Here is an 18,728-nt window from a genome sequence, read left to right as displayed (position 1 = left end):
GCAGGGGTAGCGAGCTTGTCTTTCCCGTGCCTTATTTTGAACCACCCTATCTCGAGACCCAAGGTCCCGACCCCCACGCACTGGAGCAATAGGTATATACCTTTCTGATGTAACACAAATTTCTCAAAATTCTAAAAATTACACATTCTTTGTGTTTTATTTCGACACCAAAATGTAAGTTTTTAACATAAATCATCACAAAAACAGTACTTAATCATGAAAATATTGTCACATTACATTTCACACATTTTTTTCGTTAAAGGATTAATTTCCACAATTTCTTCCGTGTTTCTTTTAAGTGCTCAATGCATTTTGGGTCTTACAAGACCCTTCATCGGGAGCCTTTTTCATCTAAAAAACAACAATGCAACACAAATATCAGCAACCTCTCCATGCTGAAGGATTCAAAAAACAGTATTTACAATGATAGTGAATCTGAATGGTGTATTACTATGTTTATAATTCCATGCTGGGGATATAACGAAAAAAAGAAAAAAAAAAACCTTTTCCACACCTTAGTGCTCAAAAGAACATGGGAAAAAAACATGCTGATGCTTACTTGTTCCTCACAACGAAAAGATTTCTATGTGTTCTGAAAAAAGACCAACGTGTGTCAACAGTTGCTCTCTTCACATGAACTCTCAAATACACCAGTATACCAACTATGATCTTATCGATCCTAGACAACACCACTTTCACTCACAATGTTCCAAAATGCCGATCTCCCTCGAAGGTCTATTCAGACTAATTACTTTGCCTGCATAAAACACAAGCGTGCCCAAACCTTAGTATCAGATATCTCCCCGCAAAACAAGTCCGTGTACACACTCTCCGCAACGTTATACTCACAATTGAAGATTCCTGCTCGTTCAATCAAAACCTCGCTTCCTTACTCTCTTCCGCGATTCTCCTCACTGTTTCTGAAACTCGGTTCATATGTTTAGAGGAAACAAACGACGGACTAACTACTGCCGCCATCTTAAAAGGGTAAACACGATCGCGAACAAAGTGTGATACACAGATCCTCACTCTCAATCTGTTACATTCAAGACCTGCATCTGCACAATACGGGGCCACAATGAATCCCTCCTCGAACACTGGTTACGTAACAAAATACTAACCATCCTGAATAGGAACGCCATGTTTGAAGGTGGTCAAACTAAGAAAGAACTGACAAAAAACTATCAAAGGGTTCTAACTCTCTAGAAATAAAATAAAAAAGTGAATAGTTGTGTGGAAAAGGTCGTGCATTTAGGAAAAACAATAATAAGAACTGTTTCTCAATAAACACATGTAATAATCATTGTAAAGTAATCACAAAAATGTTTGATTTCTCAATCATGTGCACATATCAAACAGTAACCACATTGCCTCATTTACAGAAAATCTATTCTTTCATTTAACCCTTTCGGGTCCTGGGTACCCAGTTTTTTTATCCAGAATGTTTCTCGCTGGAGGAGGGATCAGGTACGATCCGTGCCCTCAGAATGAGAAACTTGTTCAAGAACAGAAAATTGTATCTGAGATATGGAGTGTCTTTCTTGATTCCAATGGGATGCTAAGCTACTCTTCATGTTTTTATTCCTAATAGTACTTTTATGTTCGGAAATTCATACTTTCTGTCTTACCTACGTATAATTTCCCGCAGGGACATTTAATGTAGTAAATCAAGTTGCTAGAATTGCAGTCAGTATTGTGATATAATTTAATCTCTTTGCCAGATAAGGGATGATGTAGGCTTCCTCCTACAATAACATTATTACAATGTACACAATTGGTGCATTTCCTCATTCCTCTATATAATGTGGAATCTGTTTTTCTGGAAGGAGATTTCAAAATTTCTTTTAGGTTTTTTGACCTTGTGAAGGCAAATAATGGTCTAACGTTGAACAATCCTTGGAAATCCGTTTCATTTTCTAAAAGCACCCAATGCCTATTTATGATATTTTTGATCTTCTGTGTACTTGTACTGAATTTGGATACAAACACATGTCTCTCCTTTGCCTCCTTGAATTTCTGTCTAAGCAAATTCTTGCGATCCATTGTCTGAATCCGTGTACTCGCCTGTTCAATTATTTCTTGAGGATACCCTCATTCTTCATATTTCCTGGCTTGGATCTTCATTTGTGCTTCTAGATCCTGTGTTTCTGAACAAATCCTTTTAAGTCTCATAAATTGCGAGAAAGGGAGGTTCTTTTTCAAATTAGTTGGGTGAAAACTTTGAAATTGTAACGCGTTGTTCACGTCTGTTTGTTTTCTGTAGACCAATGTCACTATCTGCTGATTCACCAAGTTTATCTGGACGTCCATAAACGCTATTTGTGTCTCACTTATGGTGTGGGTTTATTGAATGTTCTCATCGTATCTGTTAAGTTGAAACAACTTCCTTTCAAGATCTTTTTTACTCCCAGTCTATAAAATGAAAATATCATCAATAAACCTGCAGAACATTTTTAAACATGCTTTCCATTCCTGATCTTTGAAGATATAGTCTGACTCGAATTTGGCCATAAAAGTATTGGCGTACGCCGGCGCCCCGGCAAAGCCCATTGAAGTACCCTTCTGTTGAAGAAAAAATTGGTTGTCCCAGTAAAAATAACTATGGTAGAGACAAAAATGTAAAATCTCTAAGATAAATACTTTATCTGCCCTGATGTCTGGTTGCTGCAGTAACGCCCATTCTACTGCTTCTATACCTGCTTGGTGTGGAATAGAGGTGTACAGTGACTTAACATCTACTGTACACAACAACATATTCTCTGCAAAGGAAATATCTCCGATCTTGTTGAGAAAATCAGTGGTGTCCTTGACGTAAGACCACCACTTCTGCACAAATAGCTGTAAAAAAGGGTCTATGTATTGGCCTAAGGGTTCGAAAATTGTTCCACATCCTGTAACTATGGGCCTCATTGGTGGATTGTATAGATCTTTGTGTATCTTAGGAAGCATATACAGCTTCGGTTGTCTTGGAAATTCAACTGTCAAAAACTGGCGGGTGGAAGTCGTGATGTGACCTGCTTCAAAGGCCATGTCCAAAATCTCTCCTAATGTTCTTTTTAGATCCATGATTGGGTCAGCCTCCAATCGTAAATAGGTGTTTTCATCAAGAACATGTTCATTAACTTTGTTGGTGTATAAAGAAGCTTTCATCACTACAATAGCCCCTCCTTTATCAGCTTTTTATATCATTAATTCCTCATCATTTTGGAGAGTTGACAGAATCCTCCTGTCTTGAAATGACAAGTTCTTTTTGGAAGACCTCTGCATATTCAATTTTTGAAGATCTCGCACAACTGTATTCTCAAAGGCATCTAATACTTTGTGTGATGATGGTGCTTGGAACTTTGATTTGGGTTTAAATTCCAAAAATTCTGGTTGTATCTTTTCTGGTTGTTGTGGTACTACATTGTTGAAAAAATGTTTAAGGCGAAGAATCCTCATAAATTTGTAAAATGCAACCTCCGTCTCTAGAATATCTGTATTATATGTTGGCACAAAACTTAAACCTTTGTTAAGGATGTTCATCTGCTGAATCGTAAGTTCTTTCTTTGAAATGTACACCACTAAATTTACCTCTGAATTCTCAGTCTTCCTTTTACGGATGCTTCTCCTTGTTTTTCTGGTCCTTTTGTTGAACTTGGTGTTTGACTGGCATCCGTTGCCTGTGATAAAAAATCCTTGGAGCCAGAAGCTCCTTCTCCACTTTTAGTAGCTGTTTCTTTCATTCGAGATTTATCTCCTGTTTGTGATTGAACTGGTGGTCTACTTGCACTCATTTCAGAGTTGGATACACTGCTCTCCTCTGATGTGGTGGTGGTCATTTTCTTTTTGGGATAGCTACGCCTTTGGGCGTAAACTTCCGCCCACGTATACACCTCGTTAAGTTTGTAGTCCAGTGTGTCTCGTTTTATTTACGAAGCTTTCCTTCCTGTAGTTCTTTAGTGTGTTTTTCAAGACGTGCGTTCAGTTCCTCCAACTTGTTGTCCCAATCTTTCTTGTCCATCCTTTCTTCCAAATTCTGTTTGATTTCCTCTATTTCAATAGCTAATTCTTGGATGACTCTGGCTAATTCTTCCATCAGCAATAGAATCAAGTCTAAAGAGCACTTGTTTAGTATGGAATACCATTTTTCCATAAAGTCTTTGTTTAAATGAAATTTGTACAACATAGGTTTTATAGACATTCTTAGGCCTCGAGGTATGCGTTTTGCTCTGTGGTACTGTATCAGTGTGCTAGCATGCAGTTTTTGGCTCAGCTCTCTTTTTACTAAAAACTCCAGCTGTTTTAGTTGCTGTAGTACTGTATTGCCTTGTACATTGGATGTTTTAACTTCATGAATCAAGGCATATATATCGGTCGCTTGATCTGAAGTGTATGCAAGTGTGTTAGCTCTGTTTTCAGTCATATTTGTGATGGCGTCTAAGGCCATGTTTGGGTTGCTATCTCCTTGAAGACAAAGAAATTAAACTTAAAAATTTAACGGAGATGCACTCCTTTCTTCCTATTTATTCTCAATATTGAACTTTGTAGTCAATCTACTTAACTTTCATCTGCGTGCTGCAGGGGTAGCGCGGTTGTCTTTCCCGTGCCTTATTTTGAACCTCCCTATCTCGAGACCCAAGGTCCCGACCCCCACGCACTGGAGCAATAGGTATATCCCTTTCTGATGTAACACAAATTTCTCAAAATTCTAAAAATTACACATTCTTTGTGTTTTGTTTCGACACCAAAATGTAAGTTTTTAACATAAATCATCACAAAAACAGTACTTAATCATGAAAATATAGTCACATTACTCTTTCACACATTTTTTTCGTTAAAGGATTAATTTCCACAATTTCTTACGTGTTTCTTTTAAGTGCTCAATGCATTTCGGGTCTTACAAGACCCTTCATCGGGAGCCTTTTTCATCTAAAAAACAACAATGCAACACAATCATCAGCAACCTCTCCATGCTGAAGGATTCAAAAAACAGTATTTACAATGATAGTGAATCTGAATGGTGTATTACTATGTTTATAATTCCATGCTGGGCATATAACGAAAAAAAAAAGAAAAAAAAACCTTTTCCACACCTTAGTGCTCAAAAGAACATGGGAAAAAAACATGCTGATGCTTACTTGTTCCTCAAAACGAAAAGATTTCTATGTATTCTGCAAAAAGACCAACGTGTGTCAACAGTTGCTCTCTTCACATGAACTCTCAAATACACCAGTATACCAACTATGATCTTACCGATCCTAGACAACGCCCTCTTTCACTCACAATGTTCCAAAATGCCGATCTCCCTCGAAGGTCTATTCAGACTAATTACTTTGCCTGCATAAAACACAAGCGTGCCAAAACCTTAGTATCAGATATCTCCCCGCAAAACAAGTCCGTGTACACACTCTCCGCAACGTTATACTCACAATTGAAGATTCCTGCTCATTCAATCAAAACCTCGCTTCCTTACTCTCTTCCGCGATTCTCCTCACTGTTTCTGAAACTCGGTTCACATTTTTAGAGGAAACAAACGACGGACTAACTACTGCCGCCATCTTAAAAGGGTAAACACGATTGCGAACAAAGTGTGAAACACAGATCCTCACTCTCAATCTGTTACATTCAAGACCTGCATCTGCACAATACGGGGCCACAATGAATCCCTCCTCGAACACTGGTTACGTAACAAAATACTAACCATCCTAAATAGGAACGCCATGTTTGAAGGTGGTCAAACTAAGAAAGAACTGACAAAAAACTATCAAAGGGTTCTAACTCTCTAGAAATAAAATAAAAAAGTGAATAGTTGTGTGGAAAAGGTCGTGCATTTAGGAAAAACAATAATAAGAACTGCTTCTCAATAAACACATGTAATAATCATTGTACAGTAATCACAAAAATGTTTGAATTCTCAATCATGTGCACATATCAAACAGTAACCACATTGCCTCATTTACAGAAAATCTATTCTTTCATTTAACCCTTTCGGGTCCTGGGTACCCAGTTTTTTTATCCAGAATGTTTCTCTCTGGAGGAGGGATCGGGTACGATCCGTGCCCTCAGAATGAGAAACTTGTTCAAGAACAGAAAATTGTATCTGAGATATGGAGTGTCTTTCTTGATTCCAATGGGATGCTAAGCTACTCTTCAGGGTTTTTATTCCTAATAGTACTTTTATGTTCGGAAATTCATACTTTCTGTCTTACCTACGTATAATTTCCCGCAGGGACATTTAATGTAGTAAATCAACTTGCTAGAATTGCAGTCAGTATTGTGATATAATTTAATCTCTTTGCCAGATAAGGGATGATGTAGGCTTCCTCCTACAATAACATTATTACAATGTACACAATTGGTGCATTTCCTCATTCCTCTATATAATGTGGAATCTGTTTTTCTGGAAGGAGATTTCAAAATTTCTTTTAGGTTTTTTGACCTTGTGAAGGCAATTAATGGTCTAACGTTGAACAATCCTTGGAAATCCGTTTCATTTTCTAAAAGCACCCAATGCCTATTTATGATATTTTTGATCTTCTGTGTACTTGTACTGAATTTGGATACAAACACATGTCTCTCCTTTCCCTCCTTGAATTTCTGTCTAAGCAAATTCTTGCGATCCATTGTCTGAATCCGTGTACTCGCCTGTTCAATTATTTCTTGAGGATACCCGCATTCTTCATATTTCCTGGCTTGGATCTTCATTTGTGCTTCTAGATCCTGTGGTTCTGAACAAATCCTTTTAAGTCTCATAAATTGCGAGAAAGGGAGGTTCTTTTTCAAATTAGGTGGGTGAAAACTTTGAAATTGTAACGCGTTGTTCACGTCTGTTTGTTTTCTGTAGACCAATGTCACTATCTGCTGATTCACCAAGTTTATCTGGACGTCCAGAAACGCTATTTGTGTCTCACTTATGGTGTGGGTTTATTGAATGTTCTCATCGTATCTGTTAAGTTGAAACAACTTCCTTTCAAGATCTTTTTTACTCACAGTCTATAGAATGAAAATATCATCAATAAACCTGCAGAACATTTTTAAACATGCTTTCCATTCCTGATCTTTGAAGATATAGTCTGACTCGAATTTGGCCATAAAAGTATTGGCGTATGCCGGCGCCCCGGCAAAGCCCATTGAAGTACCCTTCTGTTGAAGAAAAAATTGGTTGTCCCAGTAAAAATAACTATGGTAGAGACAAAAATGTAAACTCTCTAAGATAAATACTTTATCTCCCCTGATGTCTGGTTGCTGCAGTAACGCCCATTCTACTGCTTCTATACCTGCTTGGTGTGGAATAGAGGTGTACAGTGACTTAACATCTACTGCACACAACAACATATTCTCTGCAAAGGAAATATCTCCGATCTTGTTGAGAAAATCAGTGGTGTCCTTGACGTAAGACCACCACTTCTGCACAAATGGCTGTAAAAAAGGGTCTATGTATTGGCCTAAGGGTTCAAAAATTGTTCCACATCCTGTAACTATGGGCCTCATTGGTGGATTGTATAGATCTTTGTGTATCTTAGGAAGCATATACAGCTTCGGTTGTCTTGGAAATTCAACTGTCAAAAACTGGTGGGTGGAAGTCGTGATGTGACATGCTTCAAAGGCCATGTCCAAAATCTCTCCTAATGTTCTTTTTAGATCCATGATTGGGTCAGCCTCCAATCGTAAATAGGTGTTTTCATCAAGAACATGTTCATTAACTTTGTTGGTGTATAAAGAAGCTTTCATCACTACAATAGCCCCTCCTTTATCAGCTTTTTATATCATTAATTCCTCATCATTTTGGAGAGTTGACAGAATCCTCCTGTCTTGAAATGACAAGTTCTTTTTGGAAGACCTCTGCATATTCAATTTTTGAAGATCTCGCACAACTGTATTCTCAAAGGCATCTAATACTTTGTGTGATGATGGTGCTTGGAACTTTGATTTGGGTTTAAATTCCAGAAATTCTGGTTGTATCTTTTCTGGTTGTTGTGGTACTACATTGTTGAAAAAATGTTTAAGGCGAAGAATCCTCATAAATTTGTAAAATGCAACCTCCGTCTCTAGAATATCTGTATTATATGTTGGCACAAAACTTAAACCTTTGTTAAGGATGTTCATCTGCTGAATCGTAAGTTCTTTCTTTGAAATGTACACCACTAAATTTACCTCTGACTTCTCAGTCTTCCTTTTACGGATGCTTTTCCTTGTTTTCTGGTCCTTTTGTTGAACTTGGTGTTTGACTGGCATCCGTTGCCTGTGATAAAAAATCCTTGGAAACCAGATGCTCCTTCTCCACTTTTAGTAGCTGTTTCTTTCATTCGAGATATATCTCCTGTTTGTGATTGAACTGGTGGTCTACTTGCACTAATTTCAGATTCGGATACACTGCTCTCCTCTGATGTGGTGGTGGTCATTTTCTTTTTGGGATAGCTACGCCTTTGGGCGTAAACTTCCGCCCACGTATACACCTCGTTAAGTTTGTAGTCCAGTGTGTCTCATTTATATTTACGAAGCTTTCCTTCCTGTAGTTCTTTAGTGTGTTTTTTAAGACGTGCGTTCAGTTCCTCCAACTCGTTGTCCCAATCTTTCTTGTCCATCCTTTCTTCCAAATTCTGTTTGATTTCCTCTATTTCAATAGCTAATTCTTGGATGACTCTGGCTAATTCTTCCACCAGCAATAGAATCAAGTCTAAAGAGCACTTGTTTAGTATGGAATACCATTTTTCCATAAAGTCTTTGTTTAAATGAAATTTGTACAACATAGGTTTTATAGACATTCTTAGGCCTCGAGGTATGCCTTTTGCTCTGTGGTACTGTATCAGTGTGCTAGCATGCAGTTTTTGGCTCAGTTCTCTTTTTACAAAAATTTCCAGCTGTTTTAGTTGCTGTAGTACTGTATTGCCTTGTACATTGGATGTTTTAACTTCATGAATCAAGGCATATTTATCGGTCGCTTGATCTGAAGTGTATGCAAGTGTGTTAGCTCTGTTTTCAGTCATATTTGTGATGGCGTCGAAGGCCATGTTTGGGTTGCTATCTCCTTGAAGACAAAGAAATTAAACTTAAAAGTTTAACGGAGATGCACTCCTTTCTTCCTATTTATTCTCAATATTGAACTTTTTAGTCAATCTACTTAACTTTCATCTGCGTGCTGCAGGGGTAGCGCGGTTGTCTTTCCCGTGCCTTATTTTGAACCTCCCTATCTCGAGACCCAAGGTCCCGACCCCCACGCACTGGAGCAATAGGTATATACCTTTCTGATGTAACACAAATTTCTCAAAATTCTAAAAATTACACATTCTTTGTGTTTTATTTCGACACCAAAATGTAGGTTTTTAACATAAATCATCACAAAAACAGTATTTAATCATGAAAATATAGTCACATTACATTTCACACATTTTTTTCGTTAAAGGATTAATTTCCACAATTTCTTCCGTGTTTCTTTTAAGTGCTCAATGCATTTCGGATCTTACAAGACCCTTTATCGGGAGCCTTTTTCATCTAAAAAACAACAATGCAACACAATCATCAGCAACCTCTCCATGCTGAAGGATTCAAAAAACAGTATTTACAATGATAGTGAATCTGAATGGTGTATTACTATGTTTATAATTCCATGCTGGGGATATAACGAAAAAAAAAATAACCTTTTCCACACCTTAGTGCTCAAAAGAACATGGGAAAAAAACATGCTGATGCTTACTTGTTCCTCACAACAAAAAGACTTCTATGTATTCTGAAAAAAAGACCAACGTGTGTCAACAGTTGCTCTCTTCACATGAACTCTCAAATACACCAGTATACCAACTATGATCTTACCGATCCTAGACAACGCCCTCTTTCACTCACAATGTTCCAAAATGCCGATCTCCCTCGAAGGTCTATTCAGACTAATTACTTTGCCTGCATAAAACACAAGCGTGCCAAAACCTTAGTATCAGATATCTCCCCGCAAAACAAGTGCGTGTACACACTCTCCGCAACGTTATACTCACAATTGAAGATTCCTGCTCATTCAATCAAAACCTTGCTTCCTTACTCTCTTCCGCGATTCTCCTCACTGTTTCTGAAACTCGGTTCATATGTTTAGAGGAAACAAACGACGGACTAACTACGGCCGCCATCTTAAAAGGGTAAACACGATCGCGAACAAAGTGTGAAACACAGATCCTCACTCTCAATCTGCTACATTCAAGACCTGCATCTGCACAATACGGGGCCACAATGAATCCCTCCTCGAACACTGGTTACGTAACAAAATACTAACCATCCTGAATAGGAACGCCATGTTTGAAGGTGGTCAAACTAAGAAAGAACTGACAAAAAAATTTCAAAGGGTTCTAACTCTCTAGAAATAAAATAAAAAAGTGAATAGTTGTGTGGAAAAGGTCGTGCATTTAGGAAAAACAATAATAAGAACTGCTTCTCAATAAACACATGTAATAATCATTGTACAGTAATCACAAAAATGTTTGAATTCTCAATCATGTGCACATATCAAACAGTAACCACATTGCCTCATTTACAGAAAATCTATTCTTTCATTTAACCCTTTCGGGTCCTGGGTACCCAGTTTTTTTATCCAGAATGTTTCTCTCTGGAGGAGGGATCGGGTACGATCCGTGCCCTCAGAATGAGAAACTTGTTCAAGAACAGAAAATTGTATCTGAGATATGGAGTGTCTTTCTTGATTCCAATGGGATGCTAAGCTACTCTTCATGTTTTTATTCCTAATAGTACTTTTATGTTCGGAAATTCATACTTTCTGTCTTACCTACGTATAATTTCCCGCAGGGACATTTAATGTAGTAAATCAAGTTGCTAGAATTGCAGTCAGTATTGTGATATAATTTAATCTCTTTGCCAGATAAGGGATGATGTAGGCTTCCTCCTACAATAACATTATTACAATGTACACAATTGGTGCATTTCCTCATTCCTCTATATAATGTGGAATCTGTTTTTCTGGAAGGAGATTTCAAAATTTCTTTTAGGTTTTTTGACCTTGTGAAGGCAATTAATGGTCTAACGTTGAACAATCCTTGGAAATCCGTTTCATTTTCTAAAAGCACCCAATGCCTATTTATGATATTTTTGATCTTCTGTGTACTTGTACTGAATTTGGATACAAACACATGTCTCTCCTTTCCCTCCTTGAATTTCTGTCTAAGCAAATTCTTGCGATCCATTGCCTGAATCCGTGTACTCGCCTGTTCAATTATTTCTTGAGGATACCCGCATTCTTCATATTTCCTGGCTTGGATCTTCATTTGTGCTTCTAGATCCTGTGGTTCTAAACAAATCCTTTTAAGTCTCATAAATTGCGAGAAAGGGAGGTTCTTTTTCAAATTAGGTGGGTGAAAACTTTGAAATTGTAACGCGTTGTTCACGTCTGTTTGTTTTCTGTAGACCAATGTCACTATCTGCTGATTCACCAAGTTTATCTGGACGTCCAGAAACGCTATTTGTGTCTCACTTATGGTGTGGGTTTATTGAATGTTCTCATCGTATCTGTTAAGTTGAAACAACTTCCTTTCAAGATCTTTTTTACTCCCAGTCTATAAAATGAAAATATCATCAATAAACCTGCAGAACATTTTTAAACATGCTTTCCATTCCTGATCTTTGAAGATATAGTCTGACTCGAATTTGGCCATAAAAGTATTGGCGTATGCCGGCGCCCCGGCAAAGCCCATTGAAGTACCCTTCTGTTGAAGAAAAAATTGGTTGTCCCAGTAAAAATAACTATGATAGAGACAAAAATGTAAAATCTCTAAGATAAATACTTTATCTCCCCTGATGTCTGGTTGCTGCAGTAACGCCCATTCTACTGCTTCTATACCTGCTTGGTGTGGAATAGAGGTGTACAGTGACTTAACATCTACTGCACACAACAACATATTCTCTGCAAAGGAAATATCTCCGATCTTGTTGAGAAAATCAGTGGTGTCCTTGACGTAAGACCACCACTTCTGCACAAATGGCTGTAAAAAAGGGTCTATGCATTGGCCTAAGGGTTCAAAAATTGTTCCACATCCTGTAACTATGGGCCTCATTGGTGGATTGTATAGATCTTTGTGTATCTTAGGAAGCATATACAGCTTCGGTTGTCTTGGAAATTCAACTGTCAAAAACTGGCGGGTGAAAGTCGTGATGTGACCTGCTTCGAAGGCCATGTCCAAAATCTCTCCTAATGTTCTTTTTAGATCCATGATTGGGTCAGCCTCCAATCGTAAATAGGTGTTTTCATCAAGAACATGTTCATTAACTTTGTTGGTGTATAAAGAAGCTTTCATCACTACAATAGCCCCTCCTTTATCAGCTTTTTATATCATTAATTCCTCATCATTTTGGAGAGTTGACAGAATCCTCCTGTCTTGAAATGACAAGTTCTTTTTGGAAGACCTCTGCATATTCAATTTTTGAAGATCTCGCACAACTGTATTCTCAAAGGCATCTAATACTTTGTGTGATGATGGTGCTTGGAACTTTGATTTGGGTTTAAATTCCAAAAATTCTGGTTGTATCTTTTCTGGTTGTTGTGGTACTACATTGTTGAAAAAATGTTTAAGGCGAAGAATCCTCATAAATTTGTAAAATGCAACCTCCGTCTCTAGAATATCTGTATTATATGTTGGCACAAAACTTAAACCTTTGTTAAGGATGTTCATCTGCTGAATCGTAAGTTCTTTCTTTGAAATGTACACCACTAAATTTACCTCTGACTTCTCAGTCTTCCTTTTACGGATGCTTCTCCTTGTTTTTCCGGTCCTTTTGTTGAACTTGGTGTTTGACTGGCATCCGTTGCCTGTGATAAAAAATCCTTGGAGCCAGATGCTCCTTCTCCACTTTTAGTAGCTGTTTCTTTCATTCGAGATTTATCTCCTGTTTGTGATTGAACTGGTAGTCTACTTGCACTAATTTCAGAGTCGGATACACTGCTCTCCTCTGATGTGGTGGTGGTCATTTTCTTTTTGGGATAGCTACGCCTTTGGGCGTAAACTTCCGCCCACGTATACACCTCGTTAAGTTTGTAGTCCAGTGTGTCTCGTATATATAATTACGAAGCTTTCCTTCCTGTAGTTCTTTAGTGTGTTTGTCAGGTCTGCCGTGGTTGCTCCTCAGGATCGGGTCGATGCTATAAAGGGGCCCACCTCTAGATCGTCCCAAGTCCGCCTGACAATTGTCACAGACTGTTAAGGAGATCAAGCGGGGGAAAATAGAAGTGTCCGGAGGGGAACAGCTGGGCAACTGGGACCTCGACCTGTAATTACAGAAGCAAGGGGTAAATGTAATGACAACCCTAACAGTGAAGATTTGTTAAGGAATATAACACATGGTACCTCACCTGTATACCCTACAGGCATGCGTGAACGAATGGAGAATCTACAGGGCTGCTTCTAAATCCCCTGGCATGTGCTACTAGAAGACATAAGACAGAGAACATTAGACAACCCCCATGTTCCCTCCCATCATGTGACCGGAATCTTGAAAAAGCAGCTTTGATATCAGGACACCTACCCAGCTTTGGGATAAAGAATACCCAAAAACAAATGCCCAAACTATAAACGAAAGGTGATCACATCCATTCACGGTCCGTACGTAACAAAAGGCTCCTCCTCCTAGGAATTGTATGATACTACTGTTCACTGGGCAGTTCAGGACGAGTCAACCCCAGTTATGATGCATACAATCCCTATTCGTTAGGTGTTGAAAGAAATAAAAGGAACACATATATGCCCAGCTTAAAGTATAAACAAAGCGTCTCTACAGATCCTTCTCTGTAAGCGCTGAGGAATGAAATAGTGCGATGACTGGTCTCGCGGCACCCAAGCCCAGGTGTCCTGCAAAACCTAGATTCAAAAGCTCACTGGCGGTCATACATAGGAGAAGTACACCAAACCTTGGTTCCACCAGCGAGATTCTAGCCCCACACTTGTTTTGTTGGAAAAACCTGATTCTCAGTAGTCCGGTGTCCAAACGGGCGCTTCCTAAGCCCCACCAGAGTAATCCCAGGAATCAAATGCACAGACGTCAGAGGACCTCTCCGTAGTAGGCGCTTCCTAAGCCCCACCAGGGTATTTCAAGCAAACAAGTAAAGCACGCTGTTACACAGCGCTAGTAGCGAGCGCTACTAGCCCCCACCTCGGGAATTCGAATACCGGACAGAGCGAACAAACGCTTTCCGCCGCTGCAATCCAAAGAACCTTCCCAAGGAGACAGGAAACAACAACCAGAGACTCTCCTCGCCAAACAGGAATAATCGGCAGCGCGCCTCCATTGAGACGCAGTATTAACCACTCCAGTCACACAGCGTCATAGGAACGCGCCGCCGCAAAGGATCATGGGATATGTAGTTTCCCCAACCTGTTCAGTTCCAAAGAGCAGGCAGTGATTTACCAGCGGTCGGGGGAATCGTGACAGTACACCCCCCCCCACGACATTCACTGACTGCCACCAGGCTTCCCAGGATGAGACATGTGGAATCTCCGTACCAGCCGAGGAGCATGAACAGCACCAACCGGCTCCCAAGAGTCCTCCTCCGGCCCGTAACCCTTCCAAGACACCAGGTACTGGAGTTTCCCCCTCACCCTACGAGCGTCCAGAATTCGCCGCACCTCGTACTCCACCTCCCGCTCAACCCTCACAGGCGCAGGTGCCACAGGGCCCGGACCCCGAGCAGGTTTGAGCAGCGAGACATGGAATACCGGGTGTATTCGGAAGTGTGAGGGGAGTTTCAATTTTACCGCCACCGGGTTGACATGGCGCATCACCTGGTACGGACCGATGAACCTTGGGTTGAACACGCTGTACTTCCTGAAACGAATGTTCCGAGTGGACAGCCACACCCAATCCCCCTGTTTGTACTCAGGACAATGCCTTCGGTGTCTATCAGCCTGGGATTTGTATCTCAGTTTTGCTTTTTCAAGATTCCGCCTAGCATGCAATACCGTCTTCCTCAACTGCACTAATCTGGACTGCAACTGTGGAATAGGAGCATCAGTGACTGGTACACTCAAGGGGGCGAATCTGGGGTGGAACCCATATGTACAGAAAAACGGGGTATGCAAAGTAGAGGAATGAACTGCGTCATTATATGCCACCTCAGCAGACCACAACCATTCCACCCACGCCTCAGTAGTGGTGTCAACAAAACACCGCAGGTATTGCTTGAGGGTCTGATTCAACCTTTCGGTCTGCCCATCCGTTTGTGGATGGAAGCTGGTGGACAAAGAAGAGGCAATACCTAATCGGTCACACCAGACCCTCCAGAATTTTGCGGTGAATTGTGCTCCCCTATCGGAAACGATAACCTTGGGAAGGCCATGCAACCGAATCACATGTACTAGCAGGGTATGGGCTAATTGGCTAGCTGAGGGAACCCCTTTATAGGCGATGAAGTGGCCCATTTTTGTCAAGTAGTCCACAACGACTATGATAGCCGTCATCCCTTGGTCTTTAGGGAGACCCACCACGAAATCTACAGAGAAGCTCTCCCAAGGGCTCACAGGAGTGGGCATGGTTTGTAACAGCCCTTGTGCTGGTCGATGATCGCTTTTAGATTGCGAACAGACGTCACATCGTTGAACCCAAGCATACACATCCGGTCTGATTGTTGGCCACCAATAGGATCGTAGCAGTTTTTCCAAGGTTTTCTTCCCTCCAGTGTGTCCGGCACATGGCAGAGTGTGGCACCATTGAAAGACTTGTTGCCTTAAGGCGAGCGTGGGGAGAAGTAGCTGGGACCCCTTTCTCGGCAATCCTTGCCGTATTCTCCATTCCGGGTGTAGACGGATCCATGCTTTCCAAGCAAAGGTCTGGATACCTCTCTTGACCTTGCGGAGAAACTCATCCGTGTGGATCACCCCTACCACTTGTCGAGGTTCTATGATGCTGGTCTCTGGGGACGCCGTCAGTTCTGGATGACTTTCTTGCCGCGTAAGAGCATCGGCTTTCCGGTTGTCACAACCCGGACGGAAGGTAACCATGAAACGAAATTCTGAAAAGAAAAGCATCCATCTTAGTTGTCTGGGGGTAAGGTGTCTGGCTGCTCGCATAAACTGTAAATTACGGTGGTCGGTGTATACAGTGATTTGGTGTGAAGCGCCCATTAGCCAATGCCTCCATTCCATGAAGGCGTCTTTAATTGCGAGCAGTTCCTTCTCCGCGATGGTATAATTGCGTTCTGCTGGATTTAACTTACGCGACATGAAGGCGATGGGGTGGAGATGGCCGGTACTCTCATTCCTTTGCGAGAGAACTGCTCCCACCGCTAGTTCGGACGCGTCAGCCTCAACCACGAAGGGGAGGTCCGGTTCGGCATGGACCAGTATCGGTGCCGACGTGAACGCGGTTTTCAACCGATCAAAAGCGTTCTGTTCTTCCTTCCCCCATACAAAGGGGGTGTTCTTCCGAGTCAGTTTTGTGAGCGGTGTTACCAAATCGGAAAAGTGCGAAATGAACCTCCGATAGAAGTTCGCGAATCCAAGGAGTTTTTGGATGTCTTTCACAGAGGTAGGTCTTGGCCACTCCACAATGGCCCGTACTTTCCTTTCGGCCATTATCTGCCCCGATGGAGTGAGCATGACTCCCAGGAATTCCACCGTGGTGACGTGAAACTCACATTTTGTTAGTTTGCAGTACAGTTGATTTTGTTGTAAGGCCTCCAGCACCTGACTCACATGTTTGATATGTTCGGGTTCATCATTCGAGTATATTAAAATATCATCTATGTAGACTACTACAAAGATATCCAAGTAGTCTCTCAGTACCTCGTTAAGGAAAAACTGGAAGGAGGCAGGGGCGTTGCATAGCCCAAAGGGCATAACCAGGTACTCAAAAAGCCCGTACCTTGTTTTAAACGCGGTTTTCCATTCATCGCCTGCACGTATGCGTACCAAATGATAGGCTCCCCTCAGGTCCAATTTCGTATAGATCCTGGCCGATCTTACTTGCTCTAACAATACCGGTATCAATGGGAGAGGGTATTGATTCTTTGTTGTTATGGCGTTTAACGCCCTGTAGTCAATACAACAGCGTAATTCCCCATTGGCCTTTGGAATAAAGAAAAGCGGGGAGGCTGCTGGAGATCTTGATGGTCGGATGAATCCCAAGGCAAGGAGATTATCCAAATATTCCCGAAGATGTTTGGTTTCAGGTTGTGACAACGCATAGATTCGACCACAAGGAACCACTGACCCTGGTGTTAGGTCAATGCGGCAGTCATATTCTCTATGCGGAGGAAGGACTTCCGCTTTCACCTTACTGAATACCTCCTCATACTCCTGGTAACATCGAGGAAGTTCTACCTCTTTTTCAGCGGCTGTAGAGATCATATGAGTAACTGCAAGTATCCTGGAAGGTCGAGGAGACTCCTGGAGGCAGTGGTCTAGGCAATAAGAGGAGGAGAATACCATAGTCTGTTCATTCCATTGTATGGTGGGTTCATGCTTCTTCAGCCAAGGGAGTCCCAATATTATTCCATAGGTAGGGGCTTGGATGAGGTTGAACGAAAGCTGCTCCACATGATAACCCCCATACCACATCTCGTACTCCGGGGTGTGTTGGGTGATAGGACCAGATTCCAACACATGACCGTCTACTGCAAATACGTCTTCGGAGACAGATTTATCCACCGGAGTTACTCCCAACTTCCTTGCTTCAGTCAAGTCCATAAAGCAACCTGTGGCTCCCGAATCTACCATGGCACGGACCTGCTTAGGGTGTTGATCGATCCATAATTCTATGTCCACGAAGAACAGATGGTTTCCCTCGAAATCCTCCTCTGTTATTGAAGGGATAAAATGTACACTCGAGTCCCTCCCTTCCTTTGGACTCAAGCGTTTGAGTTTTCCGACCCTTTGTCCACTGTGGATACTACTCCTTGTCCTGCACGATAGCGTCCTCCCTTTGGTTTCACAGGACATTCGCGCAGAAAGTGTCCTTTTTTACCACAGTACAGACACAGCCCGAATTTGCGACGATGTTCTCTTTCACTCGCGGTGAGGGATGCTCTCACCACTCCAATGTCCATGGGTTCAGGTTTCGCCTCGGCTTTCTCCCCACCGGTTGGTTTCTCCCCGAACAACAAAGGCCTGTCCTTTCTTCCCGTCTCTCCTTTTCTCTCTCTCAGCCGGTGGTCCAGACGTAAGGCCAAATCTATTAGGGCCGCACATGTGGTAGGCTGGGGCTCAACTTGTGCAATGACGTCTTTTAGGTTATCTGTGAGCCCTTGGTAGAACAGAACCAACTGTTTGGATTCAGGCCAATCGGTTTCAGCAATTAACCTCCTGAAATGGTTTAGATATGTCACTATATCGGAATTACCTTGCTTAAGGACAAGCAACTCCTTATCTGCGGAAAAGGTTTCCGCTCTCCTGTCGAAGGTTTTTTCAAATTCTACACGAAACAAGTCCCAATCGTACAGGATCCCATCGTTATTCCGAACGATAGGGACCGCCCACTGAGCTGCCTCACCACCCAAATAGGAAATCAAAAAGGAAACCCGTGATTGGTTAGTAAGAAAACATTTGGGCTTACAGGTGAAATGCAACATCACCTGGGTCATGAACACCTGCACCTTCTTTCTATCTCCCATAAACCTTTCCGGGGGAGCTAAGGGTACAGTGGAGGGCATTTCAACCACCACTGGTGCAGGCTGAGGGACAGGGTTTCCTGCATCAAACGGATTCCGCTGCATGGCTTCCATCCGTGCCTGTAACGCTGCAGTATCCTGGCGGGAGGCGGCTAGTTCC

The 18,728-nt window shown here is 41.5% G+C and overlaps 1 protein-coding gene across 7 annotated transcripts in view; it reads right to left on the bottom strand.

Moving 5' to 3' along the window:
- The window catches only part of REC114 (REC114 meiotic recombination protein), a 1,622,368-nt gene that overhangs the window by 295,833 nt on the left and 1,307,807 nt on the right, over positions 1–18,728 (bottom strand). The window contains exon 6 of one of the 7 annotated variants that reach the window (XM_078685057.1): positions 4,846–4,911. The exons of the other annotated variants lie outside the window; for them this stretch is intronic. Within the exon in view, the coding sequence (XP_078541183.1) occupies positions 4,855–4,911 (57 nt within the window). The 3' untranslated portion in view covers positions 4,846–4,854. The remainder of the gene's footprint in view (positions 1–4,845; positions 4,912–18,728) is intronic. 7 annotated transcript variants of the gene reach the window in all.

Source organism: Lissotriton helveticus, chromosome 3_2 (assembly GCF_964261635.1).
Source record: "Lissotriton helveticus chromosome 3_2, aLisHel1.1, whole genome shotgun sequence".
Taxonomy (NCBI): Eukaryota; Metazoa; Chordata; class Amphibia; order Caudata; family Salamandridae; genus Lissotriton; species Lissotriton helveticus.
Note: the sequence above shows the minus strand (reverse complement) of the source record. Positions and strands in the feature narration are given on the sequence as shown.